The 24,333-nt window shown below is 42.3% G+C and overlaps 1 protein-coding gene across 2 annotated transcripts in view; it reads left to right on the forward strand.

The window, feature by feature from the left end:
* Positions 1-23,151, forward strand: part of LOC141099882 (proton channel OTOP3-like) — a 68,747-nt gene extending 45,596 nt beyond the window's left edge. For both annotated transcript variants that reach the window (XM_073587956.1, XM_073587958.1), the window contains 3 exons: positions 11,182-11,291; positions 11,395-12,590; positions 21,118-23,151. In XM_073587956.1, coding sequence (XP_073444057.1) covers positions 11,182-11,291; positions 11,395-12,590; positions 21,118-21,288 — 1,477 coding nt within the window. In that variant the 3' untranslated portion in view covers positions 21,289-23,151. The remainder of the gene's footprint in view (positions 1-11,181; positions 11,292-11,394; positions 12,591-21,117) is intronic.
* Positions 23,152-24,333: the final 1,182 nt, after the last annotated feature.

The following is a 24,333-nucleotide window of genomic DNA, read 5'->3' on the forward strand; positions in this document are numbered from 1 at the left end:
AGGCTGCCTATGCGGCATCAATAGTTAAAAATGTTAAAAATAAAAAAATAAAAAATCGTGATATTCTCAACTTCCGATGTCCAGCGCAGTCTTCCCAGGCCTCAGCAATGCTTCCGTTTCCAGTAATGCCTTGCGAGACCTTTGATGTAAAGTCCCGTGATACTGTAGCGGTCTCGAGATATTGCTACGTCATCACAGGTCCTTGCCGCAAGACATTACTGGGAACGGGAGCATCGCTGAGGCCTGGGAAGGCTGTGCTGGACGCCGGAAGGTGAATATAACCCGATTTTTAATTTTTAATTTTTTTTTGCAGGGATATGGTACCCAGGGCCTGGAGGACAGTCTCCTCTCCTCCACACCGTGGGTATTATCCGCACCTGAGCAGCTCACTTTGTGCATGGTGGGCATAGCCACATGCGGGAAGTAAGCGGCTCTCATGCATTCCTATGGGTGCGGAATCGCGGCAATTCTTTTCAGAATTGCGGCGATTCCACAAAAAGAATGAGCATGCTGCATTTTTTTCCACGATGCGATTCCGCCGCGAAAAAAATCGCAGCACTAGCACAGCATGTGCGGAATGCCATAGGAATGCATGGAGTGCTTTCTGTATGTGTTTTTTAAGCATTTTTGTGGCGAACATCGTGGCAATGACGCTTAAATGTTGCAACATATGCACACAGCCTTAAAGTGAATTAGGGACCCATCTAAGCAGTAGTCCCTTTGCGGAATGTAAACTTCAGCAAATATGTGGCGGAAGTGATCAATGACCAACTTAATTTTGAATAGGGGTCTTCTCTGGGTGGACACTGTACATTATCACTATAATGCAAAAACTATAGTGCCATGCCGCATTGATGCAGTAATTGATGCCAATGGCGTCCCGACCAAATATTGAGTGCATTTACTGAACATACTGTACATTTCCGATGGCCAACATTTCGAATTTTAAAATCATTTTTTCAAGCTGAGATAATGACTTTTGGGTTTTCATTGGCTGTAAGCCATAATCATCAATATTAACAGAAATAAACATTTGAAATAGATCACTACATTTGTAATGACTCTATATAATATATGAGCTTTTTGCATTGAAGAGCTGAAATAAATTAATTTTTTGATGATATTCTAACTTTGTGAGATGCACCTGAAAACTTCTGTGATGCACCTGGAGGTTCAAGGTGCTCACCACACATCTAGATAAGTTCCCTGAGGGGTCTAGTTTCCAAAATGGCGTCACTTCTGGGCGGTGACCACTGTTTACCCACATCAGGGGCTCTCCAAACGCGACATGGTGTCCCCTAATTGTTCCAGCAAATTTTACATTCAAAAAGTAAAATGGCGCTCCTACCCTGCCATGCGCCCAAGCAGTAGTTTCCCCCACATATGGGGTTTCGGTGTGCTTAGGAGAAATTTAACAACAAGTTTTGTGGTCCATTTTCTCCTGTTACCCTTGTGAAAATACAAAAAATTGTGTCTACAGTAAAGTTTTTGTGAAAAAAGTTATATTTTTTCCTTGCACATTTCTATAGTTCTTGTGAAGCACCTGAAGGGTTAATAAACTACCTGAATGTGGTTTTGAACACCTTGAGTGGTGCAGTTTTTGGAATGGTCTCAATCTTGGGTATTTTTTTGTCATATAGATGCCTCAGAGTCACTTCAAATGTAATGTTGTCCTTAAAAAAGGTTTTGTAAATTTTGCTGGAAAATTAGAAACCGCTGGTAGACTTTCAACCCTTATAACTTCTTAACAAAAAAAATTATGTTTCAAACATTCTACTGATGTAAATAAGACATGTTGGAAATGTTATTGATTAACTATGTTGTATGACATGACTAAGTGCATAAAAAATAAAAGTTTGAACATTGGAAAATTTTCTAAAGTTTTGCCAAATTTTTTTTTTTTTTCACAAATAAGCACAAGTCAAATAGAACAAAATTTAGAACTGTCAAATCAGTGGGATCCATTGAAGCGTTCCAGAGTTACTTCCTCATAAAGTGACACTGGTCAGAATTGTAAAATTTGGCCTGGTCATGAATATGAAAATAGGCTCAGGGATGAAGTGGTTAAATTGTGTAAAAAAAAATTAATTCGCTGATAGAGTTAGATATAGGATTAGCAGAACATGTAGTAAAAATTTACTGTAGCAATTATTTTATATCACAGTAATTTTTAAGAATATATAGAATTACTGTTAGCATCAGTCAGTGGAGTTCGGTCAGTAACTCTTTCACACACGTACACTCAGTGCATTAATTTTCTGCAGGTTTAGAAATTTACTGTAAAATTACAGTAATTATTTTAATAAAGTTTTTTTCTACTAATCCTTAGATTTATGGTTTGCGTTATTTGGTTGCAGGTGTTCAGTAATTATTTTCTTTTCGTTGACGTCAATTCAGTATATTTTCTTTAGTTTAGAAATTAACTGGAAAATTAATGTAGCACTGGTAATTATTTTGCTACCGTTTTTCCTACTAATATTTAGATTTAGTCAGTTACAGGCATTCAGTAATTTTTTTTTCCACTGACGTCTGCTCAGTACATTATTTTTAGCTTAGAAATTTACTGGAAAATGAATGTTGAAATTATATTACTGCAGGGTTTTTTTTAACTAACCCATAAATTTACAGTTGTGCTTCACATGGGAAGAATGAAACAGCCAGAAATGTTGGCAATATTGGAGTATGGATATTTTTATATCACTCCAGTTTTCCGCATGGCTACTACCTAGATACGCTTTGAAGCCATTCTCAAGTTTTTGCATTAAAATGATAATGTACACAGTCCACCCAGAGAAGACCCCTATTCAGTCTGTGGCACTGCTGAGATGTTATGGAAGCCCAGGATGCTTTGATAGCAGCCTTCAGATCATCTGCATTGTGGGGTCTGGTGTCTCTCATCTTCTTCTTGACAATACCCCATGGATTCTCTATGGGGTTAAGGTCAGACAAGTTTGCTCGCCAATCAAGTACAGTGATACTGTTATTTTTAAAGCAGGAATTTGTACTTTTGGCAGTGTGGACAGGTGCCAAGTCCTGCTGGAGAATGAAATTTCCATCTCCAAAAAGCTTGTCGGCAGAGGGAAGCATGAAGTGCTCTAAAATTTCCTGGTAGATGGCTGATCTCCTCCATGCCACGCCGCATTGATGCAGTAATTGATGCCAAAGGAGCCCCGACCAAGAATTGAGTGCATTTACTGAACATACATTTCAGTAGGCCAACATTTCGGATTTTAAAATCATTTTTCAAGCTGTTGTTATAAAGTATTCTAATTTACTGAGAAAATGACTTTTGGGTTTTTATTGGCAGTAAGCCATAATCATCAACATTAACTTTAACTAGATGTGTATTTCCTGAAGGAAGTACAGATAGTGGTTTGAAATGCTGCCTGTGCTGCCCCTTTAAGAGAGACTTGCCTGCTGCACCTGCAAGACTTTCAACTCAGGATCCATTTTAACTGTGGGTGCCTCTCAGGGGCCACTTTGGCCTCAGGGTCCGATTTTGTGGGTGGGGCCCCTCAGGGTCCGATTTTGTGGCCGGGGTACCTCATTGTCTGATTTGGTGGGTGGGGCCCCTCAGGGTCCGATTTGGTGGCCGGGTCCCCTCAGGGGCTGATTTGATGGGTGGGGCCCCTCAGGGTCCGATTTTGTGGCCGGGGCCCCTCAGGGTCTGATTTGGTGGTTGGGGCCCCTCAGGGTCCAATCTTGTGGCCGGGGCCCCTCAGGGTCCGATTTTGTGGCCGGGGCCCCTCAGGGTCCGATTTGGTGGGTGTGGATCCCCTCAGGGTCCGATTTGGTGGGTGGGGCCCCTCAGGGTCCGATTTGGTGAGCGGGGCCCCTCAGGGTCTGATTTGGTGGGCGGGATCTATCAGAGTCCGATTTGGTGGGCGGGGCCCCTCAGGGTCCAATTTGGTTGGCGGGGACCCTCGGGGTCCGATTTGGTGGGCGGGATCCCTCGGGGTCCGATTTGGTGGGCGGGGCCCCTCGGGGTCCGATTTGATGGGTGAGGCCCCTCGGGGTCCGATTTGGTGAGCGGGGCCACTCTAGGTCTGATTTGGTGGGCGGGGCCACTCTGGGTCCGATTTTGTGGGCGGGGACCCTCAGAGTTCAATTTGGTCAGCAGGGCCCCTCAGGGTCTGATTTTGTGGGTGGGGCCCCTCAGGGTCCGATTTTGTGGTTGGGGCCTTTCAGAATCCGATTTAGTGGGCGGGGCCCCTCAGGGTCCGATTTGGTGGGCGGGGCCCCTCAGGGTCCGATTTTGTGGGTGGGGCCCCTCAGGATCCAATTTGGTGGGTGGGGCCACTCTGGGTCCGATTTGGTGGGCGGGGCCATTCTGGGTCCGATTTGGTGGGCGGGGCCACTCTGGGTCCAATTTGGATGCCAGGGTGGCTCAGCCTCCTTTTTGTAGGCCAGGGTCTATCAGCCTCCGATTTGGAGCCTTGGGTCACTCAGCTTTCGATTTGGCACGCCGGCCCTTTAAGACTCATTTTGGTGCGCCGGCTCTTTAAGAATCACTTTGGCGCGTCGGCCCTTTAAGAGCCAGGGTGGCTCACTGGGCTTCTAAATCCACTTTGGCGCACATTCTCTCTCAGGGGCATGCGTCATGTGATGAAGCTAGATTTGCATTTGTGCTGTGGGTTTTGCTTTAAGAGCTGATATTATGTGGCAGAAGCTCTGTCTTGGAGATGTCATGTGACGTTCATAGGCGTTGGCATAGTAACTGGGTCTGCCTGCGCATATCAATGAGCTTAACTGCTATTTCAATCGCCTCAGGGCATGTTTTGTCTATAGCAAAATTTCCCGATTCAAGTGCATTGAGACAATGCATTCCAATGACGGGAAAAAAAATTTTCAAACGCAAATTGCGCAAAAACTACAAATCCAATCGACACGAAAAATACTTAGCACACCTCTCATGGACGCTGGCTTCGAAACGACACCTCAACGGAGTCTGTGCGTGTAGCGGTTCGGGCCGCATTAATTGCGGAAATCAACTTAATAATAAGAAGATGATGAATAAGTTAGCAGCGTTCGGATTACAATATAGTGGTTTTTTCAAACCACTATAATAAACACGTGAAATAGATCACTCTGTTTGTAATGACTCTATCTACTATATGAGTTTCACTTTTTGCATTGAAGAACTGAAATAAATTTGCTTTTTGATGATATTCTAATTTTGTGAGATGCACCATATATTGCAGACCTGTGAAAATAAAAAAATTCATAGTTTTCCCACAAAAATATTGCATTAGCCCCAAATTTTTTATTTTTACAAGGGTAACAGGAAAAAATGGACCCAAAGCTTGGTTGTGCAATTTCTCTTGAGTACGCAGATAACCCATATGTGGGGAAAACTACTGTTACGTCGATACCTCTTATTTGGTTGAAAACTACTTTTGAGGCACGGTGCAAATCTCAGAAGGGAAGAAGTGCCATATTGGAGTTCAGATTTTGCAGGACTAATTTGAGGGTGCCATGTTACATTGGCAGAGCCTCTAACGTGCCAGAACAGCAGAACCCCCCTCCATAACAGACACCATTTTACAAACTACACCTCTCAATTAATTAATCTATGGGTGCAGTAATCATATTGACAGCACTGGTGGGTCACAGAATTTTATACCATAGGATAGTGAAGAAAAAAAGAGAATTTTTACCACCAAAATTTTGTTTTAGCCCCAGATTTTACATTTTCGCACTAGGAAATGGGTAAAAATGGCACCAAAATTTGTCCCACAATTTCTGCTGAATATAGAAATACCCCACATGTTGCTGTACAGCAATTAGTCATACCACATTTTGGAACTTATACCCCTTTAGGAATTTATCTACAGATCTAGTGACAATTTTTACTCAATGGGTGTTTTCCAGAAACAAGCAGTAGTGGATGTTGATGAGTGAAAATTGGAAACTGCTGTTGCAGTGCCCAGTACATTGCAGTGCCCAGTACATTGTAGTGACCAGTATGCTGTAGCGACCACCAGTACATTGTAGTGCCCAGCTCTTGCACCTATAAATTAGGTGGGCTCTCATCACTACAGAAATTACAAACATGTGGACACTAACTGCGTTTAGGATTTGGGAGTGCAGAATTTGCTGAATTTATTTTGGGGGGTTGAGGGGCCATTTCGCTTTTCCAGAGCCTTTGTACTATAACTAATGTGGAAACCCCTGTATTTTTGTTAGCAGTTGATGGACCTGAGTGAGGACTTGATTTTTTGTGGATTGAGTTGAAGCTTTTATTGGGAACATTATACATAACATTTGGGATCACATTTACACGGTCTCTATGCTGAGCACTTATTTTGGGGTTTCCATCTAAACCTCCAAGTGACATGATTCAGATGAAACCCCTGAGGGAGCCACTCACTATAATGAGGCAGCAGAGTTACTCGGATATGGAAAGCCCGGTTTTAGCGCTCAGCAGGGGCGTATCTAGGGGGGGCAGCCGGGGCAGTTGCCCCGGGCGCAGCCGGCAGGGGGCGCAGTCCGGTCCGCAATGCAGCGGTCCGCAGTGTCCTCCCTGGCGGCTGCGTTCTGCCGCCCCCCGGGCCTGAGAGTCGGCGGTTCTCTGTGTCAGCTGTCAAGCTGACAGCTGGCGCAGAGAAGGTGCGCATGCCGGCTCCCAGGGAATAATTGTACTGGCTTCTGTATAGACGCCAGTACAATTGCAGCTCTGACCGCCGAGCCAGAGCGACGTCAGCAGCGGGACATGTCATGTGATCACGCTGCTGACGTCACTCCCCGGCACCCAGAGTGCTCAGTGAACGCTCAGCGCTGGTGGTAAGTGTGCTCCAATGTGGAGCTGAAGAAACCACCGAAGATGGGGGGTGTTAATGTGTAGTTGGGTTAATGAGTGGGGATGGGGTTAATGCGCGGGGGCTTAATGCGTGGAGATGAGGTTAATATGGGGATGGGGATTAATGTGTGGGGGGGTTAAAGAGTGGGGATGGGGGTTAATGAGTGGGGGGGTTAATGAGTGGGGATGGGGGTTACTGTGGGGGGGTTAAAGAGTGGGGATGGGGGTTACTGTGTGTGGGGGTTAAAGAGTGGGGATGGGGGTTACTGTGTGGGGGGGGTTAAAGAGTGGGGATGGGGTTAATGTGTGGGGGTTAATGAGTGGGGATGGGGGTTAATGTGTGGGGGTTAATGAGTGGGGATGGGGGTTATTGAGTGGGGGGTTAATGAGTGGAGATGGGGGTTATTGAGTGGGGGGTTAATGAGTGGGGATGGGGGTTATTGAGTGGGGATGGAATTAATTTGTGGAGGGTTAATGAGTGGGGATGGAATTAATGTCTGGGGGCTAATGAGTGGGGATGGGGGTTAATGTGTGGGGGATTTGGAGTGGGGGGTACATAATGTGTTGGGGGATTTGGGAGTATGGACAGGGGGGTTAATGAGTGGGGATGGAATTAATGAGTGGGGATGGGGGTTATTGTTTGGGGGGTTAATGAGTAGGGATGGGGTTAATATGTGGGGGATTTGGAGTGGGGGGTACATAATATGTGGGGGGATTTGGGAGTGAGGATGGGGGTTATTTAATGTGTGGGGGATTTGGAGTGGGGATGGGGGTTAATGAATGGGGATGGGGTTAATGTGTGGGGGATTTGGAGTGGGGGGTACATCATGTGTGGGGGGGATTTGGGAGTGGGGATGGGGGTTATTTAATGTGTGTGAGGGATTTGGAGTGTGGATGGGGGTTACTGAATGTGTGTGAGGGATTTGGAGTGTGGATGGGGGGTATTTAATGTGTCTGAGGGATTTGGAGTGTGGATGGGGGGGTATTTAATGTGTGTGAGGGATTTGGAGTGGGGATGGGGGGATTTAATGTGTGTGGGGAGATTTGAGGACACAGAGTATGTATGAGGAATCAGTATGGGGGTTGGGTGCAGACAGTATGGGGAGCGAACGGGTTAATGTGTGTGGACACAGTATGGGGAGTCAGGGGTATGTGTGAGCAGACAGTATAGAGAGTGAGGGGGTAAATACATGATGAGACAGTATGGTGAACAGAGGGATGTTAGAGGAGGGAGGGGAATAGTGTGAGGCGACAGTATATTGCAGACATTTTTATTCAGGAGCATTATAATGACACTTCTATCTTTAAGGGCATCATGTGGAGATTTGCTGCAGAAGACCGGAGAAGATGAAAGTCTGCAGAGACGAGATGTGGGTGAGAAAACTCATCATGGGGTTTGGACAAGAAGAAGAAAAGGAGAACGACTCCAGAGACGACGCCATCTATAAGGTACTTGGATGTAAATGTTATTTGTGCTACTGACTTATTCTCATGTTTTTATTTGTTAGGAACATTAAAGGGGTTGTTCAGGCTTGTACGGAGTCTGCAGTCATTCTATGTGACTGCAGACTTCTGAATTCTCACAGTGCTCACTGTACGCTGTCAGGATTCTCTCGTGCCGCTAATTTACATACATGCGGTCACATGCTGACTAGACGTGTGTGGCCTCACTCATTGAAAATGAACGGAGTGAGGCCGGGCACGTCTAGTCGGAATGTGGCCAGAAATATATAAATCACATACTTGTGCTGACATGACTGTACATCGGCAAGGGAGAATCCTAAAAGTGTGCAGTGCATTCGTTGTGAGAATTCAGAAGCTGCAATGTCAGGATTCAGCTCTGCAGGTTCCAGTAGTCATCACACGGACACTTCACTCATATGCGATTTTCATACTTGACAACGAGCTTCTCTTCCTGCTTACAGTTTTTTACTGAACATTGAGAGCATTAGGGAGAGCAGCTCGTGCGTACATGGCTAAGTGTGCAAGTCGCATATGTACTTGGGGGGGGCGCCAAACCAAATTCTTGCCCCTGGTGCCAGGAAGCCTAGATACGCCTCTGGCGCTCAGCGTAGAATGCAGGAAAAATGTGAGTGCAATCTTTGGGAGGCAGAATGAGAAAATCAACAGCAGGTGAACAATTAGTTTTGTTTATTTTTTATGCTGTTCCTCGTGCCGTCTAAGTGATTAGACTACTCTATTCTTCAGGTGTAAACGATTACAGCGATACCAAATTTATATTGTTTTTTTTCTGTTTGGCTGCTGCCTCACACTAAAAGACGCTTTTCGCCATATTTATTTTGAGAGCTATAATTTTTTCCTATTTCAGTGGACAGAATCATTTATGGGCTTGGTTTTTGCGGGATGAGTTGACCTTTTTATTGGTACCAATTTTGGCAACATTACATTTTTGATCGTTTTCTATTCTGACTTTTGGTAAGAAGAATGAACAAAAACCAGCAATCCAGGAATTGTTTTTTTGTTTTGTTTCTTTATGCCATTCTGCATGTTGTAAAATTGCTAAGGCAGCATTATTCTTAGGGTTCATTATGATTACAGCGATACCACATTTATATTTTTTTTATGTTTTGACGCTTTTACACATTAAAAAATATTTTAGAGAAAAAATATTTTCTCTAACTTATTTTTGCATCACTTTACTCTGAAAGATATAACTTTTATTTTTCTGTTAATGGAGCTGTTTGGCGGATTGTTGCTTGCACTGCAAGATGACTTTTTCAGAAAAACCATATTAATTTACATTTTGTCTTTCTTATCCACTTTTTGTTTTATTCCATTTTTTGTTAGACGGTATGATGATAATGCATCTTTTTTGCCCATTTTTTTGCCCAGTTCACTAAAGGGGTTAACTAGCGCGACTGTTTTATAGGTTGGGTCGTTCTGGACACAGTGATACCAAATACGTGTACTTTTTTGTGAGTGTTTTGCTTTTTTTTTATAAAAAATATTTATTTATGGGTACAATATAGATACATATATACTTTTATTATTTTGGGATTGTTTTTTAAAAATATTTTTTTTACTTTGTCCCACTAAGGGACTTCCACAGTTTGCAGTCTGATCACTTATAAAGCTTACATAGCATTGCTGTGCCTTACAAACTGTCAGCGATGCACTGACAAACTGCTACACCATGCTCTGAGGATGATCTAGCAAGTTTGCTAGCAATTTATAGACATTATTGTCACTGTCCTCATTGAGGCTCACAATCTAAATTCCCTATCAGCATGTCTATGGAATGTAGGAGGAAAATCAGAGTACCCAGATGAAACCCATGCAAACAAGGGGAGAACATACAATTTCTTTGAAAAATGTTGTACTTGGCAGGATTTCAACCCAGTACCTCAGCCCTGCAAAGCAACAGTGCTAACCACTGAGTCACTTGCTGCCGATAATCTGCAGAGACTGACCAATTGCTGTGATAGTGGCGGATGGGCCAACGCTTAGTCATAGAGGAGCCTCATTGTGACTAGTGTCGTCATAGACAGCACCAATCACCCCTGACCATCATTATAAGGGGCCTTTGGATTTGATTTAAATGCAAAAGTGCTACAATTGGCCAGTCACATTTGAAAGGCCAATCTCACAATTGCTGTTGTCGGGGCTGCTGATACCTCCTCGAGCATTAAGAGGATATGGTCTGCTGTCAGCATCATCTTTGTCCAATCACCATGAATTTTGACACGGTGACCATTTTCCTACAACACATAGCAGTACGTCCGTTTGCGTGTACTACCTGCAAAATAATGGGTACTGGTATATCCGATGTCGAGAAGTGGTTAGAGACTCTGCAATCTGACCAACAGATAAAAATTCTGAACTGTGGTCAACCCTCAGAACTCCCTAATAGGCTGTATAAGAATAAGTTTTATAAACCGGACCACCTGAATACCAAGCTCCCACCCATCTTCCCTATCAATTACTGAACAGTCCTTGTGTTATCACGATAGCTTTAATTGCAGTTTAGAATATTTTTGCCATTTCTGTAGAGGATGCCTTATGTACTGACTTCCTGCTGAGTGTTTTAGCAGCACATACAATCTAAACATTCAGAGGTGTAGGTTATAGTATGGGGAGTGGAGGCCTCTGAGGAGACAGGATGTGGATTTTAGGCCTCTTTAGACATCAGGCAAAGAAACTAAACTGGAATAATTGATTACAGACCCACCCTGTTGGAACAAAGGTGGAAAAAAACAGCCAAAGGAAATGTAAAGCATAAAAATATTATCAACTGGTAATCCTTGGCCTGCACTGATTCAGCCCAGGTCTAGAAAGCGCCTTATGTTGTCTGTAGGTCTACAAGGCAAACGCTGCAATTTGACTTTGTACCATATGGACACTCATTTCAGTTTAATCCCCAGGTGGTGCATCATGCTAACTATGGCTACCAATTTACTGCTTTGGCTCCTGGCTGTGATAAACGACTCTGTGCACCGAGGAACGGAGAGCTTACAAGTAAACAACACATCAGGCAAGTACTTAAGACCCAGTGACTATAGTACCATTTCCTTGCTATTTGAATACTTGACATTTTTTGAGTATTAATTCTACATTAATGTTACTTCTATCCCTAGCTGGAAATGACTCCTCTGGATGCTTGTGCCTTAAATTCTCAGCTTGTTGGACCTTTCAGCGAGGATATGTAACTTTATACCCTTTCAATCTTGAATACAGTCTGATTTGTGCCTCCATGCTTTTTATAATGTGGAGGAACGTCGGCAGAAGAGAACTTCATCATTCTACAATGTCCCACCCGAGATTTCGTCTGCAAGGGGTCCTTTATGGACCAGTTTTAGGTGTTGCTGCATTACTAGTTGGAATTTGTATCTTCATCCAATACCAAGTTCAAGCTTCAAGCGGAACTGTAGCCACCACCTCCTTTATTATATATTTTATGTATTGTATCATTCTGCTATTATTGATGGTTGTACCCTGCTTAATAGGAATAATTGCCCAAACCTTTAGAGATAAACGACGCAATGAGCTCACAAGACGGGATAATGAAAATGGTGAAGATCCTGATATACAAGGCAGAGAAAAGAGGCAAAAAAGGACAAAACATTGTAGGCACAGGAATATGGAGAAGAATAAGGATCACGGGCAGTCAGAAGCAGAAGCAGATGATCATGGAGAGTCAAATGAAGCAAAGAATAACTTTGAGGATCCAGAAAAAATTGGGTATCACATAATAGAAGAAGAGGAGAAGTCAGAGGACAATGAAAAGCAAGCAGAGGGTGAAATGCACAATGGATTTACTGAAATGCAGAACATGAACAATGAACAAATGGACAGAAACAATCCTCAGACAAAGCGAAACTTCAGCACAGAGATAAAAACACATCACCAGAAGAAGACCAATGGTCATAGAGGTCCAATGAAAAACTACACTCGAAGTCTGGAAATTATTCTCCTGCTTGGAGCAGCACTTGGTCAGATTTCAATATCCTACTATTCCATAGTTGCTATTGTAGCCACTGGTTCATGGAATCTGCTCAACAGTTTGAACCTGATATACTCCATCCTTATGATCTTACAACATATATTTCAAAATATTTTCATAATAGAAGGCATGAAAAAAGAGCACAAGGAGCATTCGTATCTACAGGCCAACAAGGAGAACAAAGGGGTTGATGATGAAGCTCCTCGAAGGCTTTCCATAGTTGAGATCCGCAGGGCATCTGTGGCTTATTTACATAATGTTGGACGTCTTAGTGTCAGCCGCAGACTGGTGAAGGAGATGGCGCTTTTTCTCGTGCTCTGTAATCTTACGGTGAGTTATATTCTTTCCAACAAAGTGCAAATTAAAGTGAAAGACCATGTAATTCAATTTAGTTTCATAGAGCCATCTGCACAGACTTATTTATTTCAAGGCATAGCAGAAGATGACAAAGTAACTGTATGTACATTAAAAAAAAGTGAGAACTTTTTCACTTAAACTTAAAGGATCACTGGTTGACAAGCAGTATTATGTGTTTGTCCCAAGTTCTCCTTGAGAATACTAGACTGAACTAAGCTCAGACAATGATTAACATACATTGCGGAGAACGATATGTTTTCTTCTATAGGTCTAATTTATGATCGACATTGAAAACAAAATATTCTACATAAAAACGAGCAAATGCACTTATCTGTAGATTGATTTAACATACAAGTGGTGACAACTTATTTTCAATTTTATGTACAAAATATTAACAAATTTGTGGCTTATAAATATGGTAAGTGGCAGGTTGGATCAAAAGGTTGTCATTTCAGGACAGCCTTGAGTAGTGCAACAACTCTGTCATGTGCCAGTAGATGTTATCACCTTTGTCACTAGGGAAAATGCAGTTTTGCCGGGCTGCCACCAAAGTTACCGCTTCATGGGGGAACTGGTTTTTGTTGCTACTCTCCTTCCTGATTTATAGAGTGTTATGCCCAGTGTATCCCCTTTATATTCATATGCCCTAATAAAACAGAAAAGTTGAGTGGTGTTACTCACCGAAAATGCATTTTCCTTGAGTTGGAAGGAAGCACAATGGTTATAGTTTCCTGCAACTGACAGAGCCAAAAACTAGTGCAAAAAATATATATAAAAAGTGTGCCATAATATTTATTTTTTAGTTATTTATGTAGCGCCATTAATTGAATGACGCTTTACAGACATTATCTTCACTGTCCCCATTGAGGCTCACAATCTAAATTCCGTATCAGTATGTCTTCGGAGTGTGGGAGGAAACCGGAGAATACAGAGGAAACCCACACAGCAGCCACTGTTGGGAAAAAAGCAGTACAGCTGGGTCAACAGCATTGTGAGAGGAGAGATGATGTTTTTAAGCAACAATTCTTGCTGTATAACCTTCCCAAACACTAAATGCTGTGAGATGGAAGCAGAAAGATGTAAGTAATCAACACTTACAGTTGCCTGCAAAAGATGGGCACCTCTGGTCAAAATTACCATTATTGTGAACAGTTAAGGAGCAACCCCTTCATGATCAAAATATTTGGCCACCATAAAATAATAAAGGCTATACTCATATTAACATAGTTAGCAAGGCTGAAAAAATTGTCCATCCAGTTGAGCCTATATTCCACCTCCTGTGCTGCCACCATTTCCACTGTAATGGCACTCGGTCTCCTGGTGCTCCAGTTCCGTTGTTTTGACACATGACGAGGGCGCCATATCAGCGCTGGCCTCACTGTCCCCGCCTTTGGACAGATCGAGCATGAAAAGAAAGTCTGGGCTGCAGCTGATCTCAGACTTCCTCTTTCTGCTAAATTCGACTGGAAGCGGGGACAGTGACGCCAGCGTTGACAGCATGGGAGACCGAGTGCCACCAGCACGGGAGGTGAGTATAAGCTTTATTATTTTATAGGGGCCAATCGGGGTATGACAAGAAGTTATCCAAGTAATGGACAACTTCTTTAAGCAAGATGAAGATGAAACAATCTCTAAAAGGCTAATGTTAAAGATTACACATTTCCTTTGTATGTTAGACAAAAAAAGTAATTTTTACATTTAAAAAATTAGAAAAAGGAGAATGGGCAATGCAAAAGTTTGGGCATCCTTGGAGATTTGTGTGCACAGATATCTTTCACCTAATTAGCCTGTCATCTTTATAAAAATCCAGCCTCCTCTAACCTTGTACCAAAAAAACTGCAGCCATGGGTTCTTCTAAGCAGCTGCCTAACACTTGGAAATGAAAATGTTGGAGGCCCACAAAGCAGAAGAAGAAGATAGCAAAGTGTTTTTAAGCTTCCCTTTCATCAGTTCGAAATGAAATTAAGAAATGGCAGTTAAGAGGAACAGTGGAATTCAAGATCAGGTCTTGAAGACCAAGCAAAATTTTAGAGAGAGCTGCTCATAGGATTGCTAGAGAGACAAATCGGAACCCACGCTTAACTGCAAAATACCTTCAGAAAGATTTTAGCAGACTCTGGGGTTTTGGTACATTGTTCTACTGTTCAAGTTGGCATTCATTGATGACTCCTGAGAAGAAAACCCTCCTGCATCTTCACCATAAGATTCAGCATCAGAAGTATGCAAAAAAAACCATGTAAACAAGCCTGATGCATTTTGGAAACAAGTCTTGTGGATATGAGGTTTAACTAGTACTCCTTGGCCACAATTACTTATTGTTGAGATTGTATTGGGCAGGTGATGAGCAGTGCCTGGTTTTCTCCACACGTACTGCTTAGAATTATTACCAAAAAGTTCCATCTTTGTCTCAGCAGATCAGAGAATCTTATTTCCCATAGTCTGGGAGCTTTTATGTGGTTTTTTAGCAAACTCTATGTGGGCTTTCTAAATAAATAATAATAATAATGTCTGGCACTGAGGAGAGGCTTCCGTAGGGCCACTCTGCCAGAAAGGCCCAACTGGTGGAGTGCTGCAGTGACAGTTGACTTTCTGGAACGTTCTCCCATCTCCCTACTGCATCTGTGGAGCTCAGCCACAGTGATCTTGGGGTTCTTCTTTACCTCTCTCTCCAAGGCTCTTCTTCCACAATTGCTCAGTTTGGCTGGACAGCCAGGTCTAGGAAGATTTCTGGTGGTCCCAAACTTCTTCCATTTATGGATTATGGCGGCCACTGTGCTCTTAGGAACCTTGAGTACTGCAGAAATTCTTTTGTAACCTTGGCCAGATCTGTGCCTTGCCACAATTCTGTCTCTGAGCTCCTTGGCCAGTTCCTTTGACCTCATGATTCTCATTTGGTCTGACATGCACTGTGAGCTGTGAAGTCTTATATAGACAGGTGTGTGCCTTTACAAATCGAGTCATCAGTTTAATTGAACACAGCTGGACTCCAATGAAGGAGTAAAACCATCTCAAGGAGGATCACAAGGAAATGGACAGCATATGACTTAAATATGAGTGTCTGAGCAAAGGGTCTGAATACTTATGACCATGTTATATTTCAGTTTTCTGTTTTAATAAATTTGCAAACATTTCTGCATTCCTTTTTTTCAGTCAAGATGGGGTGCAGAGTGGATATTAATGAGAAAAAAATGAACTTTTTTGAATTTACCAAATGGCTGCAATGAAACAAAGAGTGAAAAATTTAAATGGGTCGGAATACTTTCCGTACCCACTGTAGGAATCATTCCTTGGAAATACCTGAAGAGGAATAGTTTTCATAATCTATTACGTATGTGTAGCAAGGTATTCTTAATAATTTGAAGATGTGGTTCAAATATAAGAGAGTGGCTGAACGGAGAGGTTTGATGGGTCCGGACCTGTATGTTGGTGATTTGGTGTGGTTGTCCGCCAGGAACATTAAGTTAAAGGTCCCAGGTTCATTGTTCCTTATATGATTGTGGCCGTTGTCAATCCTATAGCATTCCGTCTTGCTCTGCCACCTACTTTTAGGATTCATAATGTGTGTCAACTGTATCTGCTCAAAAAATATGTTGCGTCCTCTGAACCATCACCCCACCTCCATCTCATTGTTGATGGGAATTTGGAGTTTCATATAGCCAAGATCGTGGATTCTCACTTGGTGTGTCGATCTCTTCTGTATTTGGTACAGTGGGAGGGATACGGTCCTGAAGAGAGAATGTGGGTACCAGTATTTGATGTCCATGCGGTCAGGTTGATCTGGTCCTTTCACGCCGCACACCCCGATAGACCCAGCTCTGAGGATCTGGAGGTCCCTCTTAGAAGGGTGAGGTACTGTTACAGGTTTATCACTACAGAGAGAGGGTAGAAGACCATAGCATCTGACTTCACATACTCTTGCACTGATTAGAAGCACTTCTCCCTCATATTAAATGGTGCAGGTTTTTGTCAGCAGTGTTCAGCTTAGAGTCTCTGAAGCTTTCCAGCTTGGATGATCTCAGCTTTTCGGTATTGGCCACTTCCCTCTACTATATATACTTAGCTCTGGCAATCTGGAATGCCTGTGTTAGTTTTGTACTGCCTGGTTTGGAGTGGAGGTGTTGGTTGTTGGTAGAGACATTTGGAGTTTTGATCTATGACTGTTTTAGCTGTGTGCAGATCCTCTTCCTCTCTATTTGGTTTTCTTTCCTTTACTACCCAGTGTTTCTCGCTGTTCTGTGAGTGCATATTTGTATGTTTGGCATTTCATTTATCCCTGTACGTCCTCCCTTGTTAGTCTGGATTTTGTATATACATACGCTATTTCTCCCCATCTCCCTGGGTGGGGAGGGGAACATATATAGGGCTTATTCAGACATTGAGCAAGGTACGTGGCCCCAGCGTCTTCATGATCCGAAGTAATCCGAAGAGCGGGAATAGTAAGGGTGCCCCTAGTGTTAGGGACAGGGAAGGAGACCCTGGCCCTGGGTATTTCAAACACCGAGTTGTGACACACTCAAACAAGAATTGAAAGATTCTTGGCAGGCTACAAAAAGCATTTTCCTTCTGTTATTCTTTCAAAAGGTGGTGCTACCAAATACTAACCATGCTGGGTGCCCAGACTTTTGCTTCAGCCCATTTTCCTTTCTTAATTTTTAAAATGTAAAAGATGATAAAGAAAACGTCATATTTAACCTTAGCTCTTTTAGAGATCATTTAATCTTCAACTTGCTTAACTCTTCACAATAACAGTCATTTTGACCAGGGGTGACCAAACTTTTACATGCCTGTTATGAATGGGTCACCGAGGAGGAAAAAACCTAAACATACTAAGCCCAGAAAAACCAGAGAGGTTGGTAACTATGCAGATTGCAGATCCCTGATCCTAACCACACAACTAGCAGCAGCCGTGGAGGGTACCTACGATGAACCTAGACGCCTCGTCATGGCCAGATGACTAAATAAGCCTAAAGCAAGAAAAGGGGAAATTAACTGCCCCAGAGCAGACCCCAAAGGAATAGACAGCTCCCACACATGTATTGACGGTGAAACAAGATGAAAACACAAACACAGGCAGGAAAATAGGCTGAGCAAACGATGGGGCCCAAACTAACTAGAAAGGAGAGGAAAGGAAAGAGACTGTCTGCAATCTGCCCAAAACCCTACAAAATAATGTCCAACACTTCTGATTACAAAATTAACCCTGAAGTCACTACACTTCTCCCACTATATCAGCACTCTGAAATATTCTGAGACAGAGCAAAAAGAGGCCAATCTAATAAGGGACAAAAGGCAAATTGGCAAATACAGATAAATAAGAGTGGAAATTCAGCACAGTCCCAGCCGGGGCTGGCTGACCACACAAAAAACTGAATAGAACAGCAAAATCAAGTGTGAACATTAGCAGAGAAACTTAGCTTGAGCTGACTGGAACAGAGCTGAGAACCAAGACCTGACAAGTAGAAGGAATCACCAGCACCAGAGTAAGGCGTCGGCTGTCTTAAATCCAATCTGAGATTCCTGAGGTCCAATCGTCCTCCTCATTATCAGGTGGCAGATCTCTACTGATTAAATCAGCCTCACTACCTCCTGTTACCACCAGAGGGAGCCTGGAAGGAGAACTCACAACTGGTAGACCAGAAAATGAACTCACAACACATGCCATTGTAAGCTTAAGGTGTTGATTAATATTTCCATCTGTCCTATCAGTTCGCATGTTAGAGAAATTCCCCATAGGTTGTACTGCTGTAATGTGTTGATTTAATTTGCTTTATTCCACATCACAGCAAAACGTTTCAGCTCATCCAGTGCCATTGTCAATTGACAAAGGCTCTGGATGAGCTGAAACGTTTTGCTGTGATGTGGAATAAAGCAAATTAAATCAACACATGTGAGTTCCGGGATTTCCTCTTTTCTTGGATGAATCATTTCCTCCACGTGCACCACGATAACGACTGGAGTGCCGACTACTTTTCATTATCATATGTACTGCTGTAATGGATATTAGCATGTTTATCACTACCAATGCTCCTAAAAATGCCTTGCTTTATCAAATTTTTCAGTTTCATTTTACAGATCAGCCTAAACAAAATGAGTGTCCCATAGTGGGACACAGTGTAAAAGTAAGAATGAAATAAAAAAAAATTTAAAATAATTGTAAAAACATCCCACAAATAAAAAACTGCCATATAGCGCCATCACCGGAAAAATAAAAAAGTTATAGCTCTCAGAATAAAGCGATGCACAAATCATTATTTTTTCTATAAAATAGTTTTTATTGTGTAAAAGCACCAAAACATTAAAAAATGATATAAATGATGTATCGCTGCAATCATACTGACCCGAAGAATAAAACCGCTTTATCAATTTTACCACATGCGAAATGGTATAAAAGCCCCCCCCAAAAGAAATTCATCAATAGCTGTTTTTTGTTCATCCTGCCTCCCAAAAATTGGAATAAAAAGCAATCAAAAAAGTCATGTGCCCAAAAATGGTACTACTAAAAACATCAACTCATCCCACAAAAAATAAGACCTCACATGACTCTGTGGGCCAAAATATGGAAAAATTATAGCTCTCAAAATGTGGTGATGCAAAAACTATTTTTTGCAATGAAAAACGTCTTTTAGTGTGTGACAGCTGCCAAACATAAAAATTCGCTATAAAAACAAGCTATAAATAGTAAATCGAACCCACCTTATCACCTGCTTAATTAGGGAAAAATTATAAAGTAAAAAAAATGTATTTCCATTTTCCCATTAGGGTTAGGGTTGGCTCTATAGTTAGGGTTAGGGCTAAAGTTAGGGTTAGGGTTGAGATTAGGGGTGTGTTAGGGATAGGTTTGTAGTTAGGTGTGTGTTGGGGTTAGGGTTGGAGTTAGAATTGGGGGTTTCCATGTTTACGCACATAAGGGGCTCTCCAAATGCGACATGCGTCTGATCTCAATTCCAGCCAATTCTGCATTGAAAAAGTCAAACGGTGCTCCTTCCCTTCCAAGCTCTGCCATGTGCCCAAACAGTGGTTTACCCCCACATATGGGGTATCAACATACTCAGGACAAATTGCACAACAACTTTTGGGGTCCAATTTCTCCTGTTACCCTTGGGAAAATAAAAAATTGGGGTTGAAAATATCATTTTTGTGAAAAAAATATTTTTTTTATTTTTACGGCTCTACATTATAAACTTCTGTGAAGCAATTGGGGTTCAAAGTGCTCACCAAATATCTAGATAAGTTCTTTAGGGGGTCTACTTTCCAAAATGGTGTCACTTGTGGGGGATTCCACTATTTAGGCACTTCAGGAGCTCTCCAAACGTGACATGGCGTCCGATCTCAATTCCAGCCAATTTTGCATTGAAAAGTCAAACGGCGCTCCTTCCCTTCCGTTATCTGCCGTGCACACAAACAATGGTTTACCTGCATATATGGGGTATCAGTGTACTCCGGACAAGTTGTACAACTTTTGGGGTCCAATTTCTCCTGTTACCCTTGGTAAAATAAAACAAATTGGATTTGAAGTAAATTTTTTGTGAAAAAAAGTTAAATGTTCATTTTTTTTAATCATTCCAAAAATTAACGATGAAGCACCTGAAGGGTTAATAAACTTCTTGAATGTGGTTTTGAGCACCTTGAGGGGTGAAGTTTTTAGAATGGTGTTATTTTTGGTGACTTCAAATGTGATGTGGTCTCTAAAAAAATGATGTTGCAAAAATGAGAAATCGCTGGTCAACTTTTAACCCTTATAACTTCCAAAAAATTTTGGTTCCAAAATTGTGCTGATGCAAAGTAGACATGTTGGAAATGTTATTACCACTTTCATGAAGTACAATATATCATGAGAAAACAATGTCAGAATCAACAGGATCCATGGAAGCGTTCCAGAGTTATTACCTCATAAAGGGACAGTGGTCAGAATTGTAAAAATTGGCCTGGTCATTAACATGCAAACCACCCTTGGGGGTAAAGGGGTTAAAAGTCATAGGGTACCTGATTGAATGGGATACTAGTTGGAAAGACCAGTGGCCGGCAACTTCTCCCTATCCACTGCCCTTGAGTGACAGATCTCTCCCTGTTTGAATGTATAGAGAGACCTGTCAGTCACCAGCAGAAGGTGGGGAGAAGCTGCAGGGGACTGCTCAATCCAACTAGCCTACTATGAGGCCAAGCTATTAAAGACACTGCATTTCAAAGTTAAGCATATATGGGTGAAATCATTCAGCCAATGTCAGATCCATACTGCCCATGAATCGAGCATCATGCATCAGCTGTCAGGTTCTCTTTTAATCTATATTCTCTCATATTGCCTATAAACTGGTCTTTAGAGCCAAATAGATGCAATGCAAATGTTCTTATAATTGTTTTTGTCTATCTAAACCAATGATGGAGCAATATGAGAAGAAAGACATTTCATAGAAAACGTAGAGCATATAACTAGCATATAGTATTTATGTTATGATTTCCCTTCCCACATTACATTCTCTTATGGTGTCCCCTTGTTTTGCAGTTCTGGTTCATGTCAGCTTTTGGAGAACATCCTCAGTATGCAAATGGTCTGGAGCGTGAATACTACGGCTTTTCAGTTTGGTTTTCAATTCTCAACTTTGGACTCCCTCTATCAGTCTTTTACAGGATGCACAGTGTTGGCGGGTTACTGGAAGTTTACCTCACTGCTTAGATTCCTGCATTGGAGAATGTCAGCAGTATAATAGACAGTACTAAAATCCACATTTGCAGCCCTGAGAATTCATAAACTGAAGACACTGATTTGGGGAATCTTCTTTTGATAATGGACATCAAGTTTTCTTCTTTAAGTCTTAAAACAAAGTCATGGCGTTCTACCGGTATTGAAGTGGGCAGACGCTAGTCCTTCAAGCCTACTAGTAGGTTTTAAGCTTACAAGACACCATCAAAGATGCAAAAAAACTAGAGATCATTTTTTAGTGGTAGATTTCTATAAATCTAATACACCATCCAGCAGGTTTGTTGTGGTATACCTGCACAAAGCAGCATGTGATTATAAAGTCCAGAACATGTAGGCCACCATTGATCCTAAGGGGTCAGTTATGATTTAGATCCCTCATTGATCAATACACATGGCTGTACTATTATGTCTAGATATGAAATACACAATCTGACTTCTATGAAGAATGAGGAAAGACCTCCTTTACTATGATCAATATACATGTCTATCATTAGTGGTATCAGTGGTATCACTTGGAGCTCCTGGACAATCTGTAACAGGGACCCTAACTATTGAGTGCTCTTAAACTACTGGTTTCCTGGTATGGGGCAGAAGGAGCTTTTGGGTTCTCTCTCACTGACTGGCATGGCAGAAACTTTCACCCCTTCTAATTAGACTATCCTCACTGTCCTCACTATATCTGAAACTGAACCTGTCAAAGACTGAACTCCTGGTGTTTCCTCCCTCTACTAATGTACCTATACCCGACATTGCCATTTCTGTGTGTGGTTCCACTATTACTCCCCAGCAACATGCCGGCTGTCTTGGGGTCATACTTGATTCCGAGCTTTCCTTTGCCCCCCACATTCGATCTGTGGCTCGCTCTTGTCATCTGCACCTCAAAAACATTTCTAGAATTCGACCTTTTCTTACTTTTGACTCTGCAAAAACTCTTACTGTTTCTCTTATTCATTCTCGTCTGGACTATTGTAACTCTCTTCTAATCGGTCTCCCTCTTACCAAACTCTCCCCTCTCCAATCTGTCTTGAATGCTGCAGCCAGGATAATATTCCTCACCAATCGTTACACCGATGCCTCTACCTTGTGCCAGTCATTACACTGGCTACCCATCCACTCCAGAATCCAGTACAAACTTATTACCCTCACCCACAAAGCCCTCCATGGCTCAGCACCACCCTACATCTCCTCCCTTGTTTCAGTATACCACCCTACCCGCGCCCTCCGTTCTGCTGATGACCTGAGGTTAGCATCCTCAATAGTCAGAACCTCCCACTCCCGTCTCCAAGACTTTAAACGCGCCACGCCAATTCTTTGGAATGTACTTCCCAGGTCAATACGATTAGTCCCCAATCCCCAAAATTTTAAGCGTGCCCTGAAAACGCATTTATTCAGACTGGCCTATCGCCTCAACACATTAACCTAATCTATCCCTGTGTGGCACAGCCAAAAGTTTTACCATAACCAGGTTCCCCGCATCATGTTCCCACATGCTTTATGCATCCATTAGCTCTCTGTGTCTGTACTGTTGCACACTTAACATTATGACTGGTCCATACAATCAGGGCAATTGTTACCACCCACCTTTCGTGTCTACCTCTTTCCTCATAGACTGTAAGCTTGCGAGCAGGGCCCTCTTTCCTCTTGGTATTTGTTATAATCTATGTGATTATTGTTATGCTGTAATGTCTATTGTCTGTACAAATCCCCTCTGAAATGTAAAGTGCTGCGTAATATGTCGGTGCTATAGAAATAAAATTTATTATTATTATTATAATTAGACAATTTAACAAAAATTTGATTTTATAAAGATATGGTCCAGTAGTTTACGAAATTAAACTGGCTGCATGAAATGCTAAAAAATGGAAACAAACAGTACTCACCAGCTACATGTTAAACTTAGGCTGAGAAACTATGTTTTTTGGAGGGCACCACTTCCATATAGAGGGATCAAGCAGAGCATGCCAAAAATATACCATATGTGACAAAGAAAAACTTGTATGTATATAAGAGCCCGGTGCTGCCCGGGCATAGTAACTAGCTACGGTTAGTTATAACAAATTATAATGATTATATATATATATATATATATATATATGTGTGTGTGTATATATATATATATATATAAAGCTGAGTGCATAGCCCCGCCCACTCCGCATAGCCACATTCACTATAATATCCCACATCATCCCATCAGCCAGAGCTACCGGACTACTAACCCTAATATCCCACATCATCCCGTCAGCCAGAGCCACCGGACTACTACCCCTAATATCCCACATCATCCAGTCAGCCTGGGGTCAGAACCAGAGCGCTGAGTGGAATTGCCCTAACTTCCATATCCCTTTATCCCTTCCATATCCCAATGATCCCTTTAATAGAAGCCTGGGGCGAGAATCAGAGCGCTGAGGGATTTACCCTAACTTCCATACCGGAGATCCCTTTAAGAGGGGCCTGGGGTCAGAACCAGAGCACTGAGTGGATTATCCCTGACTTCCATACCAATGATCACTTTAATAGAAGCCTGGGGTGAGAATCAGAGTGCTGAGGGATTTACTTTAACTTCCATAACTGAGATCCCTTTAAGAGAGGCCTAGGGTCAGTACCAAAGCGCAGAGTGGATTTGCCCTCACTTCCATACTGGGGATCCCTTTAAGAGAGGCCTGGGGTCAGAACCAGAGTGCTGAGTGGAATTGCCCTGACTTCCATACAATGATCCCTTTAATAGAATCCTGGGGTCAGATTCAGAGTGCTGAGGGATTTGCCCTAACTTCCATATAGAAGATCCTTTTAAGAGAGCCTGGGGTCAGTACCAGAGCATTTGAAGGCAATTGCCCTGACTTCCATACTGGGGATCCCTTTAAGAGAGCTTGGGGTCAGAACCAGAATGCTGAGTGAAATTGCCCTAACTTCCATACCAATGATCCCTTTAATAGAAGCCTGGGGCCATAATCAGAGCGCTGAGGGATTTGCCCTAACTTCCATACCGGAGATCCCTTTAAGAGAGGCTTGGAGTCAGTA

The sequence above is a fragment of the Dendrobates tinctorius genome, unplaced genomic scaffold, assembly GCF_039654945.1.
Source record: "Dendrobates tinctorius isolate UK_male_01 unplaced genomic scaffold, ASM3965494v1 ptg000103l, whole genome shotgun sequence".
Lineage (NCBI taxonomy): Eukaryota > Metazoa > Chordata > Amphibia > Anura > Dendrobatidae > Dendrobates > Dendrobates tinctorius.